This window comes from Toxotes jaculatrix, chromosome 4 (genome assembly GCF_017976425.1).
Source record: "Toxotes jaculatrix isolate fToxJac2 chromosome 4, fToxJac2.pri, whole genome shotgun sequence".
In the NCBI taxonomy this organism is placed as follows: domain Eukaryota; kingdom Metazoa; phylum Chordata; class Actinopteri; family Toxotidae; genus Toxotes; species Toxotes jaculatrix.
This window is the reverse complement of record NC_054397.1, coordinates 27,142,336-27,167,433: the sequence shown is the minus strand read 5'-3', so window position 1 is coordinate 27,167,433 and position 25,098 is coordinate 27,142,336. Positions and strand designations below refer to the sequence as shown.

The 25,098-nt window shown below is 42.4% G+C and overlaps 1 protein-coding gene across 1 annotated transcript; it reads left to right on the top strand.

Moving 5' to 3' along the window:
* Nucleotides 1-546: 546 nt before the first annotated feature.
* si:dkey-28b4.8 (sarcoplasmic/endoplasmic reticulum calcium ATPase 2) lies at nucleotides 547-23,734 on the top strand. Its single transcript, XM_041037033.1, has 24 exons — nucleotides 547-847; nucleotides 2,375-2,494; nucleotides 2,676-2,693; nucleotides 2,831-2,913; nucleotides 3,129-3,233; nucleotides 7,026-7,164; nucleotides 11,591-11,757; nucleotides 14,011-14,166; nucleotides 14,314-14,455; nucleotides 14,663-14,829; nucleotides 15,754-15,842; nucleotides 16,031-16,133; nucleotides 16,591-16,722; nucleotides 17,148-17,273; nucleotides 17,369-17,590; nucleotides 17,861-17,972; nucleotides 18,862-19,100; nucleotides 19,196-19,416; nucleotides 19,563-19,765; nucleotides 19,890-19,975; nucleotides 20,147-20,280; nucleotides 20,518-20,635; nucleotides 20,798-20,932; nucleotides 21,031-23,734. The coding sequence occupies exons 2-24, from the start codon at nucleotides 2,377-2,379 to the stop codon at nucleotides 21,211-21,213; spliced, it is 3,198 nt and encodes a 1,065-aa protein (XP_040892967.1). The 5' UTR covers nucleotides 547-847; nucleotides 2,375-2,376; the 3' UTR covers nucleotides 21,214-23,734.
* Nucleotides 23,735-25,098: the final 1,364 nt, after the last annotated feature.

Here is a 25,098-nt window from a genome sequence, read left to right as displayed (position 1 = left end):
TCGGTGACTGGCGTTTTTTGTAGTAAAGCTTCTGGTGGGCGGGACTTTAGAAGATTCTGCACGCTGATTCGTTAATGTGTACAGGCAGTCTAACTCCTGGGCCTCTCCATTGGATCATTCTTACCTCCGTTTGGGTCTTGGCTTTGGCAAACACCGTTAATCACGTTCATTACGGGGCAGCAGCGTCAAGGTAGGCAGAATTAGCCGGCATAAAACCAGAAGTGAGACAAATTTTATTTAAAATAAAAGCCTAAAATCTGTTGGTGTTGGAAGAAATACAATTGACGGTTACCCGTTGGTTGTGGAGTACTTGAACAATTTTCCAAAATATACTGAAACAATCATTGTCATGAAATATACATTTAGCTATTATCATGGCATGAAACTTTTCTCAAGGAGGGCTCTTTATTTTGCAAGTTAAGACCGGAAGTTGTACTTTTTGATTGTCTAACTTGATATGATGAGGTGCTGTATCCTTTAGCCTGAATAATATTGACCCCATAGATAGTCCTGCATAATACCATATTGTCTGGATAAACGACTCTTGAACCATATTTAGAGAGACATTTGCCTTACATAAGCCTTTTTTTTTTTTTTAACAGGCCAGATTTTTTCTTCTCGGACATCAAACTGTTTCAATGGAGTGATGATTTTTCACTTAGGAGCGGCTGTTACAGTATGAGTAGATAGCCTACTGTAAAATCTATATTTTTCAGATTAGTTTTTGATCCTTCCTTGACGTTGCTGTGGGTTATTCATCCATACCGCATGGTGCTGTGATCTATCCTGACTTACTAAAACTGTAGATATAGTGGACAGACGACACACGGGCAAACCGAGCGCTCTGGTAAGCAACCTGTTCATCTCCGGAGGATTAACGTTAACGCTAGCTGTCTAGTCACCTACACGGACATCCATGTAGCTCTCTTGCTAGCTGCTAGCTTATGGCTCGAAGGCTTTAGCTTGTTATGATTTTTCACCTGTCGTTTGACATATGCCTTATTGTATTACTGTTTACGCTGTTAATTACACAACCATATCCAATAGCATTATCATCATCAGTCATGAGCAACACGTCTCTGAGTCTTGAAATATCCGTCATGGTACCCAGGATTTAGGCGAGGCTACTCGTAACAACAGAAAGAAAGTACTCAGTGCTACATATGATATGTGTAACGTAGGACAAACTGCAGTTGTCAGCATTGTGACTGTTTCGCTTGAAAACAGTTTATTAGCATACGTGTGGCTCCTGTGTAGCGTGGGGCGGTTGGTCAGTTTGGTATTTTGCGGATGCAGAAATTGGCATCAGTGATTTCTGAGCTATCATCCAGACTTAATTATCTTAAACACAGGCCCTCTTTATATAACCTGACTGGGCCTTTTATGAGTCACCGAGAGTAAAGTCTTAGTAGATATTCTCGCATGAATTATTTAAATAATGTTAAAAGTTTGTGAATTATCCCAGGCTGCTCGCTTACACACGGCCATAGCGGCGGGAGGATCATCGGAACAACAGGCAAATTATTTCTTACTGTTACATTATTATTTTAATGGAAGCTAGCCTACTTGGTGCATCAGATATGCACCGGATTGACGACTGGTACCTAATGTTTGTAAAAGGCTTCAAGTCTTGTTCGAACACGTACCGCTCATTTGGCAATAGGCAAGAGAGCGTTAAATTGTCCGATTTTTAAATGGAGTTTCGAGGCCAAGGAGAGAAGCACAGCCTAAAAATACAGAAATAAACATTAACCAATGTGATGCAACACAGGGAGATATTTTTCAGAGGCAGCTCACACCCTATGGATAGTAACTCATGTCTCATGGGCCTGTTTGTCTCTGAGGGTTCCAGTTTGTGTGGTTGCTTGGCTGTACAGTACATATGAATCCCTGCTGCTGTTACAGTGTGCAGTTGTCATTGCAGCTGCCAAAAAGCAGATTCTGAAAGCAGGTCATTTTTCAAATGCTGAAAATACTGACATAGTGTCCTTTATTGAAAATCAGGTGAGTTCCAGTCAGTGTTCTCCAACTCCAATGTGATTAATAGGATTAATAAGAAAACTGTATTTTCAGAAATATTTTTAACGATCATGAAAATCCTAAAAAATAGTCAAATCTAAAAATGTTGAATACAATAAAGATACTTTGTTGTTTGCACCTTCATCCCAAAGTCATATTACCTTCCTGTAGTTTTAGTTGTAAAGAAGATGGTTACTGAATGATAATGTACACTACAGACCCTTTGAACTGACCCGTGTTTCTCTTATTGTTGTAACTGCAGTTAAAGGTCTGAAGTCCGTGATATTTTTGTACTGAAGAAGCTTATTGCTGAAACTGATATTGCCTTGACTTCTCTCTCCTCCTCCCTCCATAGTGATGGATAATGCTCATACTAAGACGGTGGAGGAGGTTTTGGGCTTCTTCAGTGTAAATGAGTCCACAGGTTTGAGCTGTGAGCAGCTGAAGAAGAACAGGGAGAGATGGGGACCCAACGGTAGGCTTTGTGCTGTTTTTAGTTTTTTTTTTATGAAACACAACAGGAAAACTCAATGGACTAATAACACACTGTGTGTTATACATACACACACGTATATGGGCTTTTTTTTAACACAAAGTATCAGTGGTGATGATGTTTGTTTTTTCTTTTTCTCCATCATCTCTTTCTTTACTCACAGAATTACCAGCTGAAGAAGGTGAGCATCTATCTATATGTCTATCTAGCTATCTAGCTATCTAGCTATCTATCTAGCTATCTAGCTAACTACCTATCACAGTCTTTCTTTCTGTCTTTCTGCTGCTGCTCATTGTGTTTCTTGGTGTCCCTGTGCAGGGAAGTCCCTTTGGGAGCTGGTCCTCGAACAGTTTGAGGATCTGCTGGTTCGCATCTTGCTGCTGGCTGCCTGCATCTCATTTGTAAGGAAACACAACTATATGCACAATCACAAGCAAACACACACACAAGACTTATACAAGTAATCACAATCATTTCTACAACATAGCGTGTATGAATTGTCAAGTCGGCTTATATACTTGTAGAAACTGACGCATCAGTTTAACCCTGCTGTTTACACACAGCACTGCACACAAATGGTCAGCTTTCTCTCTGTCTTGTCTCGTGTCTTTCGTAGACCCTGGCTTGGTTCGAAGAAGGGGAGGGAACGATCACAGCCTTTGTTGAACCCTTTGTCATCCTCCTCATCCTCATTGCCAATGCTATTGTAGGAGTATGGCAGGTAAAATGTGTGTGTGTGTGTGTGTGTGTCTAACTTTTGTGGGTTGACAGTAACTAATGTAGTGCCTGTTGAAAACATGCTTAGCTCAGTATTTTATTCAATCATCTAATGATCATCATCTAATTTCAGGTGACACTGATGTATTTAATCTCTGGAATAATAGGCAGTGAAGAAAATAACTGGCGAATGTATTTTTGCATTAGCAAGGAAAATAACTGAAATGATTTACTGACTAACAACAGTCTGTAACGTTAGTTTAAACCATTTTCTCACTCGTACACGGACGTTAAAAAATGAAGAAACCATACAACGGCCAAATAACCACATTGGATGATGTATGGTGTAATGTTACATTACCATGAGGTAAATGAAGTACTTGTTTTGCCTGTTAATAATCCTTATATATCATGCTCAAGTGTGGATAAAAAGTAAACAAAACAGTGCTGTCTTGTCTGGTCTTAAACCAAGTGCTCCAGCCTTCTCTTTAAGTGTCCGTGCATAGCTGCTGTACTACTGTGATAAGCTGTTTGCAATTTGCAGAGCTTGGGTCTGTGTCTAAAATACTCCCTCACTTTAGACGATCCTGTGCAGGCTTTTGTAGTTGCAGCTTGTTTTGCGGGGGAATCCATGCGTTTGATCCAGCGTTGCCATCTTGCAACCCGTCCGTTATCGATTACGACACCAGTCCTGATGGACTGTCGTTTAATATTTCACTTTTTATGTTTTTTGAGAACTGTTGACACTGCACATCCTCGGGTCCTTAACAATACACAGGTGAATTTTGAAGTCGATTGGATGAGCGGTTGTTGAGATCCCCTGTAATTTTGAAGCATTTCTCAGATACCATTAAAGCAGCTTTATTACACAATGTTGCCATTAACTGTTACCTCCACTAAGAGGTTATGTTTTCATCTATGAATGTTTGTTGGTTTGTTTCATTGTCAGCAGGATTGAGCAAAAAGTATTGAATTGATTTGCACCGAATTTGGTGGAGGGATGGGCCAAAGGTTAGGGAAGAACCCATTCAGTTGTGGTGCGGATCCAGTTAAAGGGGCGGCTCGAGGAATTATTCATCACTTCCCTTCACACTGTGAGATTGGGCAGCGGTATGTGCTCCTCTGAGCTCCATTCTAGTTTCTTAGTGCTATACGAAGGCAGCTGGACTTGCTTGAAGTTCTTGTCCAAAAGGCTTCTTTAGTTCTAACAGACTGTTGGGGAGTCCCAAGTATTTAAACTCTGTGGGGCCGTTAACACCTTGAGAGTCGTTGTCCCACTCAGCCATCATGTGAGTTGTTAAGGTCACTTGAGTCCTGGTGTGAACGGGTGTTAAGCTGCCTGGAGAGGAGTCTCAAGACCTCGTTGTAAGTGGCTGATATGTAGAGCTGCAGACCACCTCCTCTGTTTAGTGATGGTTGTTCCAGTTTGACATAGACAACTTCTTTCACTCCTCTGCTTCCCTGATGCGTTTTTGCTCCCCCCGTCCCCGTGGGCTCGTTCAGGGCCCAGTGGTGTAGGGTTCTGATAACGCCTAGCTTGTACCAGTGGGTGGTGAAAATCAAAGAGTAAATATTGATCTGTGTGTGTGGGGGTTTTCTGTTTACTTCCATGTTGATGCTTCTGTCGGTTTCATTGTGCACCGCACATTGAAGATGACAGAAATTCAAGTAGGCCTGAGTAAAGGATCCTAAACACATCTTTCAGGATGGCAATGCAACACATTCATGAAAATGTCCAACTGTTCTGTTGTCTTAGGATGACAACACAACACAGCTGGACTTTCATGAGAAGTGGGTGAAGAAGAGGGTGTCTTAGCCAAGGGACTGAATTTAACACTGAACAGATACCAGTGATAGACTTCATCACAGGCACAGAGTCAGTCATCAGAAACAGCTGGCAGATACAGAGGTGGAGCAACTAAGGTTGAAGGTATCAGCTGCCCTCACCAGTTTGAAAGCACCACCTTCCAAAACCTCACCATCCAAGGAAGGAAGGAAGGAAGGCAACACATCAATACAAAGAGACCAGACCAGATCACCTTCTGGCTGACCGATAAAAGAAGAGGCACAGTGAATGGATGAACATGTCGCAGACTACTCAGCAACATGGCCACCTATGAGACACTGAGGCAAGATCCAACCAGCAGCTTTAAGAGGAACATATGGAAAAGGACAAAGCCATTGACCGACCACTGTATTACTGCCTGTACTCTAGAGAAACCAGCCTCTGCCTGACTACGTCCATGAGGGTTTCTGCACACAGAGGCACAGCTGTGCCATGAGCCCTGAGCTCCTTCAGAGGAACTGCTCCCAGCCACTGGTTGAGGCATGTGGGCGATACTAGTGTCAAAATCAAAACATAGTAGACCGCAACATCAGGGTCACTTGGGAGGATGTCAGAGGAAGTAGTCTGGCCTTCTTGGACTGTGTGGTTCACAGTGAAGATGACAGAAGCCTCAACATTAAAGTATATTGAAAACCCACGCACGCAGATTAATATTTCCTCTTTGGAAATATTATTCTCTCCACCCACTGGAGCATAGGCTGGTGGTTATCAGAACCCTACGCAGGCCCAGAATGTGTCCACAAGGGAAGAGGGGCAGGAGAAGGAGCAAACACACCGCAGGAAAGCACTTCAACCCTGTGGTCACCCAAACTGGGCCTTTCTCCAAACCATAAGAAGATACTGAACGGACAAAGAGGAAAAGGACAATTAACAGAACAACGTTGTTCCTTACGGAGGAGTATCTGAAAAAACTGAAAAGAGGATTTTCAACAATCTACGTGCACCTCAAGCCCACGTAACACACTGAGCCAGAAGCTTGTCCTCCTTGTCTTGCTGCTTGACCATTGAGGTCTCATGGTTTGCAATGTCAACATGTCCTTGCTGCAGGTGCAATCCTGTTGCATGATGGTCTGTCGTTTACTTGCTAGGACTTGCTAACATCAGCTGATTCAAACAAACCTCATCCTTATACCTTTGCTGCAGCAAAGGGTCCCACATGTTAGATGACGTCGCCTCACAAAAATTATTTTTTCACAGCGATTACATTTCACTCAGTCACTGCTGCCTCTTGAGAAGCTTAGCCATAAGCTAAGGTCTGCCATAATGTAAACACACTTGATGCATAACAGAGGCCCTGTAGGTCTAAACTCTACTTTTGGTCAACAAAATCAAAAATGTAATTTATTAATTAATATTCTTGTTACCAATGGTGGGTCTGAAAAACAGTCCTTCAGGTTGTGTTCAGCGACACTGGCTCTGTGTGACAGCAGCGTGGTTCATCTTGTGTTGTGTTTGTTTCTTTTTTGGTCCACTGTTTCCTGTTGACCTAGTTTAGGTTTTAACAAAGGTCCAATCAGAGAAACTACAGATTTTCAGGGCCTTTTGAATGTGCCTCTGTTTCTGGGTGTAGCCTCTGTGCCTGTCACCTTTATTATGACAGTTAAATGCTGAAATAGATTGCGAGGATATAGCAAAATGTAGAGTTCATAGGTGGGGTTTTTTTTTGGTACTGCTCAATTTTAAGGTTCCCTTCAACAGAAGTTTATTCTTATAGATCTCCACCATTGTGGAACTGTTATTACAGCATCTTTGCTGAGATTTTGCCCTAGAGAAGAATTGAAGACCCTGTTCAGATCAACAGAGAAACAGCTTCAGTGAAATCTAAATTTTGTTGATACATATACCAGGCATGGTAGTACCTGGACTACAGCAGTATCTGTGGCTTTGCTGTGGGATAAAATTGTCACACACTGCATCTTCCTGTGTTGTTGTTGTTGTTGTGTCCTCCAGGAGCGGAATGCAGAAAATGCCATCGAGGCTCTTAAGGAGTACGAGCCAGAGATGGGGAAGGTGTACCGACAGGACAAGAAGAGTGTCCAGAGAGTCAGAGCCCGAGACATCGTTCCTGGAGACATAGTGGAAGTTGCAGGTAAGCGGACATGTAGCACCACAAGAGGCGTCATCATCCTCATCATACATGTAGGGTTTGATAACATAACCAAAGGCTTAGTCTGAGGCACTGTCCAATTTACAGTGTTTACTGTTTCACCTTCCATTCAGCATCTCTTTGAAAACTCATCCTTTGAACTGTGTTTCTTTGCATCATGAATGTGAAAATATCAGCGTACAGAATAATTCTGTCAGTTTCAAAAATAGCAGTTGATCCGCAGTGAGCTGGGAGAGGCAAACAGGCTCAGCAGAGCAGCAAAGTTTGGTGATAACTGACACCTGACAACAGAAAAATGTACTAAAGCAGCTTTAAATGTACTTTCTATTACAGTGGTCAAGATTCACCATCGCTGTAGAGCTGCCACTTTAGCTTTTCAGTTTTTCTTCAGTAGCTGTAGTAGTGAATCACACACACACACACACACACACACACACACACACACAGGAGCCATTAATAATAGAAAACTGAAGCCCCAAGTTTACAAATCCATGTTTCCATGCTTGACACGCTGTCTACGAGTGTGTCTGTAGTGCTGCCACGAGGATGGAAATACCTTTGTGTTGAAGCACAGTGCATTTCCAGTGCATGGTTGTTTAGACATGGCTGAAGTAACGCTCTGGCATCTTTATTTAATCATTCCTGGCAAACATCACAATCTGCATGCCTGCCCGCTACGTCTCTGCCCTGTCCTCTGCCGGTCAGCGTCATGGAAACCCAGTGAGAGGCACACAAGGCCTTCATGGAAAATATGTGATTGGAGTACATGTCAAAGCCGCAGTCTCAGAAAGCTTTGGAGAATAGATTCATGAAAGCTAAAACACCAGACAAGGGCAGGATGGTCTGCGTGATGCATATGACATTTAAGTTAATGTCCTGGTGCATAAATCTTTTTTTTTTTTTTTTTCCTTGCCGGTGATTGGTTGCCAGTGTGATCATTCTCCTTAGAGGAGATGGAAAATCTAACCTGGTCAACAGTACTGCTTTCAGCATCTCTCAGTGCCTCGGAGCATTTTTTTTTTTTCAGGTGTTTATTCCAACATGCATCTGAGCTTTCCTCTTGTCAGAGACGGCAGTTGGACAGATGGGACCAGATGGGACCTCGTCCCATTGGCCCGCTGGCTTTTTTGGAACATTTAACATTTGAAACGATTCGTGTGAAAAATGTTTTGTATTTGAATAAACATGTTGAGCTCAGTTGTGTTTACAGATAAAATCAGTCCAGCTGTGTTATATGAACACTGTCAGCTGTAGTAACAGCACACACACACACACACACACACACACACACACACACACACACACAAATTCATCTTGACCCAGTAAGACAGGTCTTGAATCCTCCAGATACCCGCTGCTATTTGGAGCTGCTCAGAGAGAGGAAACAGGGTTAGGTGTGTGTGTGTGTCTCTTTGTGTGTCTGTGTTAGTGATCCAGTGCCCTTCTGACTGTAGTAAAAGTATTTGTCCTCTGGAGCATGGGAACTCTGTGACACTGATCAGACCTAGAATCAGAGCTGGAATCTGTGTTTAATGTAACTCACTGTTATTGTTATATTCTCTTCTGCCTTTTTGGGCACAGCTGTACATTTTGGGATTTAAGTGGCCAGTAGCTTGTGTTAGTAATCTGGCTTGACATTAACTTACTTGTGTCCATTACTTTGTAGACCAGCAGATCTAAACAGTATAATATTTATGTCTGTACCAGCTGTGATGTGTGTTGTTTGAGAAAGACCAATTTAGGCGTCCTGGTTCCAGACCTTTGAATCGCTGCTCACTCAGTCTCTGTGTGGAATAAGTCTCTTACTCCCTCGTTTGACTTGTATGGTTGGTGTTTTGTCGGTGTAGGCGTACACCCGAATGTTGTCCGCTGGTGTCAGCGGTGGGGGGGTGTAGGGCTGGTGGAAACAAAGGTAGAACAGAACTGGAAATACCCGGAGTCTGTTGGCGGTTTGACTTTGCAGTTTCTCTGTTTCTCACTGTGCCTGTGGGACTCCACTGCCTTGATTCCCACTGAGCCGAGTCTGAAATACTTCCTGCACAAAATACAACGTGCCTCACATACATTCACTGGGCAATTCTCGCTGGGTTTGCCCTTCCCTGTGCAGAGTCCGTCCTGCCTTCTGTGAGGCCTTTATTCGACCAAAAGAAAAGACCAAAATTCTGGTTAGGCGTCCTCCTGTCTGACCTGTGAGCCATGTAAACCATTGGGCTTTGCCACACAGGCACATCTGACACTCCAGTTGTCCCACTACCATCCACAGTCCTTTAAAACAGTATGAAGAGGTTCACTGCCCAGCTAGGCTAGTGAGAGAGAAAGACAAGAGCAAGATGCAGTACCAGCTAGCTCCTCGATAGTTCAGAATTTTGCGGGACACTGTGAACCGTCCATAATGAGCTTACAGGGCCGCCCGGCTACATTTAATTAATACACACATTAAGACGAATTCCCAGAGGCAGGGAAATGGCACCAGCTGTGGATGAGACTGACACAGTGTCGTCCAAAGTCACCAATCACAAATGGGGCTTTACATTCTATACAACAAATGACACCCTCTGTCCTTAACATGAGAAACGTTAACTGTACAGGTGAACCATACATTAACTTCCACCTGAGGTTCAATAAGTGCACTTTATATTCATGAATAAGTGGTGTTAGTGTTTTTAACTAGTCAGTGGATTGATGACTGAAAGCAAAAGTCTAACATGTCAGTGAAGCCGCTGCGTTTCTCTGTCTGCTCTCTCTGACTCACTGACATGTATAAACACTTGTAAACAGTTTATGAACCGCCGTGGTTGTCTAAAAGATAGAATGCTAACTTCTCATGTGTAGCAGTCTGTCCTTGTTCTCATAAAACAAACATGTTTTATCGTATCACGGACACATGGTTTCCTCTTGGAATCTCTGGGGAAACCAGTGGAACATTTTCCTTGAATGATTATTTTTGACTCTTAATTGATGCTTTATATATCTTTTTGGTCCGTGTGAGCCACATGTGAGCCTTTTTAGTGAAGATCTTATTCAAGAAAGACTGTTTGACTGTGTCCATGCACCCGTGAATTAACAGAGCTTTTTCCATACCAGTGATTTGGCTTTGCTGAATAGCAAAAAGATCATGTTCCATCAAATCATGGGTGGAAAATTATGCAAGCCAAACAACCCCCGAACATTAAGCTGTTTCATCATGGGAAGATCCCGTTATATTTAATCACTACTAAATGTGGGAGCAAAAAAAAATGTTTCATGAAACTGTTTCAGAACTGCCTTTTAGGAAGATACTCATTTAACGAGAGATCACGTTTTTCTGGCCTCGATTCTGATGAAAGTCTTTTAATAATTGGGTATCACTGATCCAGAGTCTTATGTATCTGACACATTAAAGTAAAATGTAACCCCATAAATTTGATGCATCAAGTTTTTCGCGAGCTGCTTGATCCAATTTGCAAGAATGTCCTTCGATTTCAATGTTAAATAGCAATAACTGAAACGACCTCCCTCGGGCAACATTAGTTCACGGGTTAGCACAAGCTAGAAATGAGAAGCTGCTTCCTAATGAGAGAGAGAGAGAGAGAGAGAGAGAGAGAGAGAGAGAGGAAAGATAATGCATTTGGTGCCATGAAGCTTGGTGTCAGAGTTAATCACTGGTACAATCAAATAGTGCTTAGTTTATTAAAGATGCCCTACGGAGCTTTCTTGTAAACTAACAAAAACTATGTACACATTCAGTTTTCTCAAAACGCATTGTGTGTGTGTTATTGAGGTCTAAGAAAGATTTTAGATTCATTTTCTCTCTCTCTCTGTCTCTCTCTCTCTCTCTCTCTCTCTCTCTCTCTCTCTCTCTCTCTCTCTCTCTCTCTCTCTCTCTGGAAATGTTCCTTGTTCTGCTGCTGCCTTTATTCTAACTGTGTCTCGGTTCAGCTTTGGCTCTTCAGCTGTGTTGACAGTGTAACAGAAATAATCGGTCTGACCTAGTAAGGTTGCCGTCATGGTTTTAACATGTGCTTATTTAGACATGAGAACAACATGTTAAATTACCCTCAGATTAGCGTATGTCTGAAAGGGGCTTATTTTTATGGGCTCAAATTAGGGTCAGTAAGATTTGAGCTGGTGAAGTGAATGGTGTTTTCATGATAAACAAGAGCAGAGTTAGACCTTCTGTGTGTTTGGATCGAATAATAGACACCTGAAGTCCTGTTCAAACACGGAACCATGACAGTAAAAGAAACAAAACACTCAAACACATTAAAATACGCTGTTGTCTTATGTCCATGTCAGTGTTTTATGACCTGCCATCCTGACTCAAGATGCCTGCTGGGTCCTTTTAAGTGGCCGTGATCTTAAATGGAGGGGAAATGAGAGTATAGAGAATAACATAAAATGAAATGTGTCTCTGTCTTCACTTCCCCAGTTGGTGATAAGGTCCCAGCTGACATCAGGCTGACGTCCATCCGTTCCACCACCCTGAGGGTGGACCAGTCCATTCTGACGGGGGAGTCTGTGTCAGTCCTCAAACACACAGACCCTGTACCCGATCCCAGAGCTGTCAACCAGGACAAGAAGAACATGCTCTTCTCTGTGAGTCTCATGTCTGTCGAGTTACACTTGAAGGATAAGGTTGTCAAAAGACTCAGCGACATATAAAACATCTAAAAAGGAGTTTTTAAACAGTCTTTTCAAAATGGATGTCCAGGCAGTATTTTCATACCTCAGTGCTGGCCACAGCTTTGACCGGAGACATTATGTTTTTGGCTTGTCTGTCCATCTATAGGGCAGCACGGTGGTGGAGTGGTTAGCATTGTCTTCTCACAGCAACATGGCTTTCTCCCACAGTCCAAAGACATCCAGATTAGGTTAATTGTCGACTCTAAATGGTCCATAAGTGTGAATGTGAGTGTGATTGGTCGTTTGTCCTCTATATGTGATAGACTGGCGACCTGTTGAGGGTGTACCCAGGGTAAGCAGCATAGAAAATGAATGTATGTCAAGAATTCATACTGTACGTCAATTAATATTTCATTAGGCTGCACCGCCTGAGGATTGTCAGCTTTGCCACCTGACAAAATTAGTAATGACAGGAAAAAATGCAGAATAAGTGCATTTTTTTTTTTTTTTTTTTTTTCAAATACAAAAACATGTTTTAGTAACAGTCTGTTGAAGTATCAGTAGTAGGTTGATAAAAAAACAAGTTACATGTTCACATGAGATCAGATTCAGTACATAGCAACTGGAATAGCCTACAGTGCAATACATGTACATCAATTACAATACGCTGTAACTGATCGGGATTAAACAGAGAACAAGTCATGGTTTAATTTGAAACATCCACTTAAGTCCATTGAAAATTTAATTCCAAATCCAAATGCATTCATCAGAAGTATTCCAAGATTTTAAAACCTTAAATACACAGTAACTGGAATGCAACACTGGTAGAGGATAATATCCCGTCAGTAATAATCTTAGAGCTTTAAATAACATTATTTATTTCACATACATTCCTTGCAGTTGTGCAACCTGACTTTTGAAACTAATTTCGCATTGAACAGTCTTCTTAGACACCTGTATTATTTTTGTACATCTAATTTTTAAATAGAATAAAGATTTTTAAGATAAAATTACATTTTGCAAGTTATTGATTGGCTGTACCAGCTGACATGGGAAGTGCACCGACCTACCAAGTAAGCTGTTTTTATCAAAATGTGAAAGAGATCTACCAAACCTTTTCACTCGGCCATGAAGGTCACTTGGGATCTGCTTGATGATGCAACATCCTGTTTACTGCTAACACTAAAGATGCTTTACAAGACAGACGATGTCTTAAAGAGGACAAGCTACGCTAATGGTATGAAATGGTATACACTTCCTGTCTCCTATTATTATCCTTAAAAAAAACATTTTTTATAGTTTTCTTAGTCTGTTCATTTGCAGCGGTTGCACCATCTGATGAATACTGACTAGAATGCGTATCAATCCACCGCTGAAAATAATCCTTAATAAATGCATTATTTCTGTCTGTTTGAATAGTGTTTGATTAAAGCTGCAGTGACCAGCTGTTTTAGGAAAATCTCTAACCTTTTAAAAAAAGGAAATGATACTTTGGTGAAACTGTTTTTTGGTGGATTTACCTCAGTACTTGAACAAATGTATATTGTTACATTACATGCCACTTACCGGGGCACAGAGCGTTTGTCTGCTCAGAGAGACAGAGCACTCAGAGCTACTCTAAAATGACAAGATAGATTAAGGTGGATAAAACACAATGTGCAAAAAAAAATTCAGAGCCACTGGGATTAACGAACATGCTAATGCTAGATTGCCAGAAATGTGTCCTGTGCAATCACCACCTAGTTTATTTATTTATTTATTTATTTTATGTATTAAAAGCTGTTGTGACATTCATGGTTCCCACATTTGTTCTCTAAGAGGAAAAAAAAAACTGTGTGTGTGTGTGTGTGTGTGTGTTATCTCTGTCAGACCTCAAAGGCTGCTGAGTCTCCAGGTGGTCTGTGGTCAAAGAACAACAGCCATTGATGTTTTATTTAGCACCATCACTCTGACAGGCTGCAAGACCTGCAGGTTGTCTTTGTTGGTGTTTTTTTTTTTTTTTATCAGAGTACTGCTGGACTGAGAGACTGATGTGAGGGACACACGTCAGAACCTGGTATTAAAGGAGAAAAAGAAATCTCAGGTTTCACACAGATTATACTCACCACTGTTTTAACCAGAGCTCCTGATGTTTGGAAACTCTGTGACACCGTGTCAGATATTATCATAAAGACGAGTCTGACAGTACAACAGTGAAAGTTACTCCTGTCCATGACCTTTGCCCAGGGTACCAACATTGCAGCGGGGCGAGCCATCGGGGTTGTTGTGGCGACAGGTGTGCAGACGGAGATTGGGAAAATCCGAGATGAGATGGCCTCCACGGACCCTGAAAGGACCCCGCTACAACAGAAACTAGACCAGTTTGGAGAGCAGCTGTCTAAGGCAAGAGCCCCTGTGTGTTTTCATGTGTAGTTTAGTGTTTAACTTTGGATTTGAAAGTGTTTATACCATACATCTGTAATCTACAGAATCAGTCTATGTCTGAGTAATATGTTTCCACCTAACGTTGTCTTGCTGTTAACCCTGCAGGTCATCAGTGTGATCTGTGTGGCAGTGTGGGCCATTAATGTGGGACATTTTAATGACCCAGTGCATGGAGGCAGCTGGCTGAGAGGAGCCGTTTACTATTTCAAGATTGCGGTGGCACTGGCTGTGGCGGCCATACCAGAAGGTCAAATATCTTATCTATCTATGCAGGAAAATAAGCTGGCAAAATTTAGGCAGGGAAACAAATGACCGACTTCTTCTTAGATGTGTCCTTGAGCAAGGCAAAATCAAGTGCTGTAGTGGAGAAGCTTAGTCATCTATCTCTTATAAAAAAAAAAAAAAAAAAAAAGCTGTCTCATCACCGTCCTCTGCCTGTCGTGCTTCCTCCCAGGCCTCCCAGCAGTCATCACTACCTGCCTGGCACTGGGCACCAGGAGGATGGCCAGGAAGAACGCCATCGTCCGCAGCCTGCCGTCAGTGGAGACGCTGGGTTGTACCTCTGTTATCTGCTCAGACAAAACAGGAACACTGACCACCAACCAGATGTCAGTCTGCAGGGTGAGATGATGGGAAAACACGACGTCAGGCTGACGTTATGCTGACGTTATGCTGACGGGGTGACATCCTCTTTGTTGTTGATTTAATGCCTCGTCATGCTAACATCTAACATTAGATTAACAAAGGTTAATCTTGCTTACATTCTGTCAAACACATAAATACCCTATATACTGTAATGTCTCCAGTATTCCAGCTTGAATATATAAATATAAAGACCAGTAGCTAATACAGGCCAAGTAAAAACAATGAAATATTAAGGGGGTTGATATTATCTATGGACCACAAATATAGCTTATTTAGAGATTTTTAATATTAAAAGCCCACCAGTAGCAGGAAGGCTGGAATACTTTAATGAGAAAAATCTACAGGAGGTGTTCAGCTGAATTCACTGGTGAATGAAACTGGCATTTGTGTTAGTAAGAGAGAGAGCGAGTGAGGATTGAGTATGACAGAGTGTGACTCTGTTGTTGTACTGATAAATATGGGAGCAGGTGATATTAGCAATAAAAGCCTGTCTGTAACATAAGCCCCTTCTAAATAAGGGACTGCCACTGAGGTAAATAATATAATGTTTATATTAATAAAATGACATGTTTTATATTGTAGTAAGAAGTTCCACTTTTAATGTGCTGTTTATGCACTTGCTCCATGTCGTGATGGTAAATTCACTAAATTCCATCAGTGCAATAACAGTCATGTCACACTCACCACACTGTTGTGAGTTTCTGCACAATAAGGTCTTCACTTTAGCTTTAGTTTTCAGATGTAGCATTGGATTTGCTGTAAAAACCTGATGTTTAGCGGATGGATTAGTCTGTTATCATGTGGAACTGACTTCAAATGTGATCTCCTAACGTTATTGAACCAATCAGATTCTGCATTGTCTATCTGTGCTTGTGTGCATGTGTGTGTGTGTGTGTTTAGATGTTTGTAGTGGACAGTGTGTCAGGGGAGCACTGCAGCCTGAGCGAGTTCACAGTGACTGGATCTACTTACGCCCCTGAAGGGGAAGTGTGAGTGTCTTTTAACCTTTAACCCTTAACCCCTGACAGTTTATGGATTATTAATGTGGATTATGGGAGATAACACTTAAATAACCTCCTTCCATTTTGTTACATCCTGCAAGCATCCCCCCTTTTCCATGTCTATCCTCTGTCTTGATTTGTCCTCCACCTGTCCCTCTTTCCTTCTCTGTCTCCAGTTACAAAGATGGCTCTGTGGTGAAGTGCAGTCAGTATGAAGGCCTGGTGGAGATGGCTTCCATCTGTGCACTGTGCAATGACTCATCACTGGACTACAATGAGGTATGAAATGCAAACTTGACTGCAGCAACAGCTCAGACCATCACAGATGACCATATATGGCTCTGGAACATTTAAAACTGCACTCTGTGATTGTGAGGATGTGTTACCACAAATGCAGTGGAGAGTAAACGGCATGCTTTAACCACTTGTCCTTCTCCGTGTTTGTGTGTGTTTACTTGTACTTTACTCTGAGGGCCAGTTTGAGTTATAGACCTTACGGAGTGAGGACATTTTGGGATAGTGAGGACATTTTGTCCAGTCCTCCCTTTCTGACACACCTTCAAAGGCTTTGTCAGTGTTAAGACTTGGTTTTAGGGTTCAGGTTAGAATCAGGTTTAGGTTAGGGTTAGGTTTTTAGAAGTGATGGTTAAGGTTAGCGTGAGAGGCCAGGGGATGCATCACGTCAGTGAGTGTCCTCACAATGAGAGAAGTACAAATATGTGTGTGTGTCTTCTAGGCAAAGGGAGTGTATGAGAAGGTTGGGGAGGCAACAGAGACCGCCCTCTGCTGTCTGGTGGAGAAAATGAACGTGTTTGACACTGACCTGAGAGGACTGAGCCCCGCTGAGAGAGCTACAGCGTGCTGCTCCGTAAGTGTGTGTGTGTGTGTGAGAGAGAGAGAGTTAAACAAAGTGCTGACCTCTGCATCTACCTGTGAGACCATTAATCCTGAACGGAGAGCTGACCTGTGAAGAGCAGTTTCACTTTCACAAAAGTGTTTGCTCATAGGGGAATGTTTGGTCTCTGTAAATAACATTATAAAGAGTAATTTATGAAAAGTGCCCTGAGATAATCTCTGTTATGTTTTACTCTATACAAATAAAACTGACTTGACTGGACCTGGACGTTGTGGAGGCCTGGTTTTCTGTTTCAAAGTCACTACAGCAAATGTTCTGTTTGTTCCTCTCTGTTTTTTTTTTTTTTTTATTTATGTTTTCCTGCCAACAAAGCTCACTGAGCTCTGCTGAAGATAAACTTTACATACTCTAACTGTCTTTTTATTGGTTTTGCTCAGGTGATTAAGCAGCTGATGAGGAAGGAGCTGACGCTGGAGTTCTCCAGAGACAGGAAGTCCATGTCTGTCTTCTGTTCGTCCAATAAACTCACCAGGTCTGCCTCAGGAGCCAAGATGTTCGTCAAGGTCAGCCACACACACACCGCTCGCCGTGATCTTTTTGGTTATCCAGTGTCTGTTAAAAGACACAAACATGTAATCTTTTCCCTGTCTGTCCTCAGGGAGCTCCAGAGAGCGTGCTGGAGCGCTGTAATTATATCCGGGTCAGCGGTTCTGCTCGTGTGCCTTTAAGCCCAGCGGTTCGAGAGCAGCTCCTGTCCACCGTGCGGGAGTGGGGGTCGGGCCGAGACACGCTGCGCTGCCTCGCCATGGCGACCAGGGACACACCCCCAGACATCCACTGTCTCAACCTGGAGAACTCAGCTGCCTTTGCTGACTATGAGGTGATGATGATGATGATGATGTTTTTAGAAAGGGCTTATGGTCCAGATATTGTGTCCTAGTTCTGATATAAACATATGGACATGAGACAGTATCTGTCTTTTTAAAATCCTGGATTGAAGTTGGTGTGATGTTGAATGGGAACTGGAACCTCTCCTCCTGTCAGTGTTGACCAGTGGCTCTAAATGATGAAATGCACTGCTGGTGATCCCTGTTGGAGACAGTAGAGAAGCTAAACCAGTCCTCTGTGTCCACCTGTTCCCTCTCTGCAGTCGGACCTGACATTTGTGGGCTGTGTGGGAATGTTGGACCCACCCAGGAAAGAGGTGCTTGGCGCAGTTCGAATGTGTCGGCAGGCCGGCATACGAGTCATCATGATCACAGGTACAGCTGACATATGTACACACACACACACACACACACACACGTATATGTGTGCAAAAAAAAAGACGTAACTGTGATTTTTTTCTAATCAGAGTTGGTTTATATGAAACTGAGTTTAATTACAAACATCCTGATACGATCTGTTGTAAATATGTAAATACTCACTTTCAACCTGCCAAATTAACAGTTGGCAACTAAATCTTTCAACTGAAGTCTGAGAAAATATCATCTTTGGCTTAGAGAATACAAGTTTTAAACAGATTTTTTAACATGACAGTCTGCATTACAGACTTGGTCTACAGAATTTAAAAGACATGGGCATTTACAAGGCAGAGCAGGGCAAGTGGTATGATGCTACTGGTTGCATTATGGGAAATGTTCAGGCCAGAGTTTTTGAAGCTTGACCCACACTGGTAAGCAAGGACTGTTAGATCATTATTATATTAGAAAATATTATCTGCCTGCTCATGTGGTTCATTAATATTCACGATGAAACGTAACCACTGCAACATCTGCATTGTACACTGGGCACAGCTGACTGGAGCTCGTACAAAGCTCTACCACACACAAGGAAAACATGCACAGTGACGTCACTATTTAGCAGTGAAACTCAGGCTGTTTGTCTGAAGCAGCTGGACAGTTCACTCAGGAGAAGTGTCACATGGTGACAGACCTCCCTGTCTGAGATGGAAGAAAGTCTTGTCCTTCGCTTCTTTGGTAAAGACAGTAGAAATATAAGAAAAGTAATCCTGTTTTAGATTAGGGAATATTACCAAGCGTTACGCTTCTGTGAGGTTGATGCGTCATGTGATCAGGATATGAATAAAACTGTGGTGTACATTCATTTATACACATGGTCTGTTCACGTGTTCTTCATTTTTCTCTCCAGGTGACAACAAAGGGACAGCCCTGTCTATCTGTCGGAGGGTGGGGATCATCACGGAGCAGGAAGAGGAGCAGGAGGGCGCGGGGGTCATCGGAGGCCTGACGGGACGGGAGTTTGACGAGCTGCCTCCGCACCTGCAGCGCCAGGCCTGTCGGACGGCCCGGTGCTTCGCCCGGGTGGAGCCGGCACACAAGAGTCGTATAGTGGAGTATCTGCAGAGCCTGAGTGACATAACTGCCATGGTGAGTGTATGGCCTTATCATAAGCAGGTTAACAACTAGTCCTCTGATATCCTTAAATGATCCTCCTCCATCCTCCCCCGATCTCATGGGTGCAGACAGGTGACGGGGTGAACGACGCGCCGGCGCTGAAGAAGGCGGAGATTGGCATCGCTATGGGCAGCGGCACAGCGGTCGCCAAGTCCGCCTCTGAGATGATCCTGGCTGACGACAACTTCTCCACTATTGTGGCTGCTGTGGAGGAGGGCAGAGCCATTTACAACAACATGAAGCAGTTCATCAGATACCTGATATCATCCAACATAGGAGAGGTGGTCTGGTTAGTAGGAAAAAAAAAACAATGAGCTGATACGAATGGAAGGAGGAAACTCTTCCAAAATGTCTGGAGAAAATCAAGTGGCGTCCTGATAGAGACATTTAGTTAACTGTCTCCTTTTCTTCCTTCCTTCCTTCCTTCCTTCTCAGTATTTTCCTGACGGCCGCGCTCGGCATGCCTGAAGCTTTGATCCCAGTCCAGCTGTTGTGGGTCAACCTGGTCACTGACGGTTTCCCAGCGACAGCTCTGGGCTTCAACCCTCCTGACCTGGACATCATGTCCCGCCCTCCTCGCTCCCCCAAAGAGCCTCTCATCTCCAGCTGGTTGTTCTGTCGCTACCTCATCATTGGATGTGAGTCTTGAGCCTGGGACCGAATTTCATCATGAGATTATTATTATTCATGCTACCACACACACACACACAACAAGCTGCCCAGGTTACAAACCACATTTCCACTCACCGTCCTTCTCTGCAGGTTACGTGGGAGCAGCCACAGTAGGAGCTGCTGCCTGGTGGTTTATGGCAGCACATGATGGACCTAAGCTTTCCTTCTATCAGCTGGTAAAAACACACCACCTCACAACTACACCTGCGCATGCCCCTCATTATATACTGTAGTTCAGTGGATACACTGTGGCACCCTGTGGTGTGTATATTAACCCAGTTTTGAAGTATCAATAGTAAGAAGGAAGGTGGGACAGATGTTGTTTTACACTTTTGTTTCCTCCTCAGTCCCACTACCTGCAGTGCAGCGAAGGCCACGCTGAGTTTGCTGGTGTGCAGTGTTCAGTCTTTGAGTCTCCTTATCCCATGACCATGGCTCTGTCTGTCCTGGTTACCATAGAGATGTGCAACGCCTTGAACAGGTAAGATTAAAAACAAACACACCCACACACTGAACTTCACATCCCACACTGCTGTCTTGTGTCACCCTGTGACTGTGTACCTGGGTAATCAGAGTGTAGTGATGTGGTTTAAAACTGCTGTACGTGCAGGTTTGTGAAGGCTGTGAATCCATGATGGAGGTGAAGTTGTTCCAAGCTGTAAGGTGACAGAACAGACTGTGTAAATAGTGAAATAATGTTTTTATTACTGCTGTCCAGTCTCTCAGAGAACCAGTCCCTGCTGAAGATGCCCCCCTGGTCAAACCCCTGGCTGGTGGGAGCCATCTGTCTGTCCATGGCCTTACACTTCCTCATTCTATATGTAGACCCACTGCCGGTAAGGATGCGTGCATGTACTGTGTGTGCATTAAAGACGATACGATTGTTTACTGTGAAAGTTAATACTGATTCATCACACATTAAAAAACGTGTGCTCTTCCCTGACACGTCCTCTGTGCAGAGCTTAATTCTCCATTCTTCCCTCTGTCTGTAACATCAGGTGATATTTCAGATACGCCCTCTGTCCTGGCCTCAGTGGGTGGTGGTGTTGAAGATGTCACTTCCTGTTATCTTGATGGACGAGGCCCTCAAGTTCCTTGCCCGCAACTACATCGAGCCCGGAAACCAGATCCAGGTCAGAGATCGTGCTTGACGATGGTTCTGTTAATGTTACTTTGTGTCTGTGAAGTGATCTGTGTCCAACTCTTTGTTTCAAATCTCTTACTCAAAAAGACACTGGAAGAGGAAGAGGAGCTGCAGAGGACAAGGGCTAATGCAGGACTGGTCAGTGCCGTGATGACAAGGCTAAGCCAGTCGGTGCAGGGCGTGTCCTGGTCGTTCGTCCTCATCTCCACGCCGCTAGTGATCTGGATCTTCAGCCTGGACTCTGACATCACTAACATCTTCTGGGAGTGATGGGGGAAAGAGAGGACAGGTGGACTGTTGGGGGGGGGGGGGGGGGGGAAACAGCGAAAGACAGGAGACTGAAAGAGGACAGAGAAGGTGGGAGAGGAAAAAGATGAGAAATACTTGAGATACAGGAACGTAAGGGACAGAGAGGGAAATCTTTAGCCAGCTGACAATCAGAAAAACAAGACGACAGAAAGTGCAAAGCAGTTTTAGACCATCACTTCCTCTGTAATGAAAAGGTGCTATGTGTAGCTGATTGTCTCTCTCATAGTTGTGATCACATGTGAATTTCATAGCTTGCTTAGACTGTGCTTATACCTGCTCCCTGTTTTCTTGCCTCAGGCTTGTAAATGTTGGTCAGTCTTTGATCCAGAGGGAAATATCTCTGAGACATAGTACCTCTACGACTGAAAACCATGGTACCAACAGTCTCGGTTGTTCTTTTATGTTAGCGTAGCATGCTAACCTACTCATTTTTACATTTTAAGATACTAAAGATCTGTGATAAATATTCAGAAGTTAGCACGTGAGTGTTAGCAACTTGTTTGTTGTTTAAAAAGACAACAGCTGACATCTGTCTTTCTGCCTTAAAGCAGCAGAGCGCTGCAGGGATGACGTATTTCTGTAGGCTAGACTGGAAGTTAGCATCGCCCCCCCCCCCCCCCCCCCCCCCCCCCCCGGTTCTCTCCACAAAAAACCAGTAGGATTTTTGCACTGGTCTCTGGATTATTGCAGAAAATAAGCTCTGTGACAAACAAAATATTCAGCAAGATAATCTTACTCTTGAACACCACTTTTATGGATTTTGAGGCCTAAATAGAATTGTGATAAGTAAAAAGCTAATGTTAGGCTATAAACAAATTGCACGAAAGCTGCATGTCTTCACCTTCACCAGGCTTCCAACTTGTAATTTATGTGGTCGAATTTATGTGTAAAATATAATGAGGATTATCATTAGTTCCCAACTATTTTGGCTTTCTTTGTTGCATTTATCTTCCAAAGGCTTTGATTTGATAGGCTGGCTGTTAGAGACCTGGATGGGGTTGCACCACCGATTTGTAAATCCTTCCTGAGTTCTTAGTAACAGGTAGCTAACTTCAAAACGAGTCATTTCCTAAATCAGGTTGCACTGAGAAATGTCTTAGCCAGTAAAGACTTAAGTAATGTGTGAATCAGAATTAAAGTCAGAAAAATAATTTGTGTAGCAGAGAAATGGGATTGTTTGTTTTTCGCTCACTTCTGTTTTTATTTTCATTTTTCCTTTTATTTGTCTTGAGTTCAGTTTTCACCTGACAGCGTGCTGAAGAGTTACTGGCGGTAAAATGCTACACATAGCACCTTTTAGATGAAAATGTGTGGGTTGAAAAATGAGTGGATTAGATAGATGAAAGAGAGAAGTGTTGAGTGGTCCACAATCCCACAAACACACACACACACACACACACCAGCCTTACATCCACACTGTAATTCACCAGTAATAACAGCGTAACCAGTAGTAACAGGTGATGAGGCCAGATAACTCGTCGTACAGTAGACCCCACAGCTGGCTGCTCCAACACTCTCTATGCTGCAGCACAAAAATATTCAGTCACACTATTGTTGGAACTTCCTTGTAGATGATGTACAGGAGAGTTAAAACAAGTGTGGGGGTCCTCTGAAGGAGGACTCAGCAGACCATTTCAAAATGCATGTCTACACACATCACACACTGATCACATGTTCCAGAGCAGGGGATCAACCCCAAGCCTGTGCTTTTCTCTGATTCTGCAAAAAAACACATGAAACCTAAAATCTAAAAAGGGATTGACGTCTAAAGCTGTGGGGGAGGTCTGCGGTACAGTTCATCGTCACATCTAAAACCTTTATTCTGACAGGTCTTGAACCGTAGTTCACGTCCCTCATTGTCTCTCTGTTGATTGTTGCTGACACTGAAAAGCTCTTAAAGTCTTAAATGTGACGTGACTTGACCAAACCTTTGCTGGTTCTTCTGACACCCTGAGGCTTCACAGACTGACTGAAGCGGGACCTAAGCCTTCACATCAGGACCAATGAGTGGAGTCGGTTTGATTAGTTAAGACATGTTGATGATATTATTTATACTCACGGTTAGACACAGTAGAGGTTGTTGTGTTCTTTGCAGGTACGGTCCGCATCTAAAGGATGTACATCGTAAGCTAAATGGATTAATAGGGTTCTTTATTTTAGGGCTTTAAATATACTCTATGTGTTTATTACTCACACTACTCAAGTCCCTCTCAGCACTGCTATACTCATCTTTCTAGTTGCTTTCTTTTGTTTCTTTGCTTTCTTTCTTTCTGTTTGTCTGTTTACCACAGGAACTTCCTCTGTTAGTCGATGCAAAGTCGTAGGCCTGACAGTGAGTGAATGTTTCCTTTAGATGTGTTGTGTGTGTGTGAGACTCATTGACCTGTTGGCTGCCATTTTCTCCACTGATGCCATTGAAGGGATTTTGATTTTTTTTTGTTGGTGAAAAAAGCGTTTTTGGTTCATTAGGGGCCACAGATAAGAAAAAAAAAAAAAAGCAGATTTGGAGCATAAAGTTATATTGATATGTCATTTTGATATGAGCTCAAACCTTTTAGAAAGAAAGTCATGATATTATGAGAAGAAAGTCAACTACAGCTACTGTTTATGCTGCGATGTGAGCAGCAGAGCATGAACATCACTCACTGCACAGACAGGTGACAGGCCGTTCTGGTGGTCGCCTGTCACTTTTTCAGATTTACTTCACTTGTGTATGTTTTGTTTTTGTTTTTGTTTTTTTCATAAAAGTGACTTTATCTTATAATTTTTGCAGTTATGACTTTACTCCTGACATTAGGGCATTTTGTTGTAAAATGGTAATTTTATGACCTTTATTTTTTGCATAAAACAGATTGTAGCTTTATTCAAAATTCAAACCTGACTATTCTTTTAATAGTAAGACCTTCCTCTCATGATATTGCAGTATTCTGTAAAATATAACTAATTTCAAAATGTTCATCTGTCCCTGATAGCAGGCTGATGTTTTTATTAAATGTTATCATGAAGAACCTATAGGCTCTTCACAATAACATTTAATAAAAACACAAGTTGCTCTAAAATAGAAAGTTTTAACTTTCGGATCTGAACATCTATTGACGTGTTAGACCAACTAACCTGCTGTGGAAACAGGCAGTTTTCTATATTTAAAAAAAAAATTGTTTTCGTCTTTTTTTTTTAATTGAAAAAACTTTGCTTTAGTTGCTAGTTGCTCCTCCTTTAATCAAGTTATTGATTTTTTTTGTTTTGTTTTTTTTCCCAACATTCAGTCCAAACATTTTTCTCTTGTATTAGCCTGAAAACAGCAAAAATGACTAAGAGGGCGTTTGTTGCAATAAAATGTTTTCTTTCTGATACCATTAGGCAGGAGAAAAACACATAGATGCACTTAATAGTGAATATTTATTTTTGACTTTTATTATTTATTGATATTTTTCTGCATAGGTGTAATTATACCATGACAGTCCGGCGCTGACAAATCCCCAATGTACCAAGTTTGTTTACACTTTTCTTCTTCTTCTTCTTCTCATTATTATTATTATTGTTATTATTATTATTGTTGTTGTTGTTAGCAGACACCCATGTCTTTAGGAGGAGGATGAGTGGGAGGGAGGGTTTGTGGAGCAGCGTTAAGGTTCCACTGTCGTGTCATGACTGTAAATGAACTTTTACTTTTCTTTCATTCTGCTGTTGAAGGGTTTGTTGTCATGGGAGATGCTTTTACGGGATGAAAACAACAATAAATAATACAACAGTTCAGATGCAAAGGATTTGTGCGTTTTGACATGTTACAAAAGCTCACAGTACGTTACATAATAATGTCTGTCAGATACCACTTTAAATGCAGCT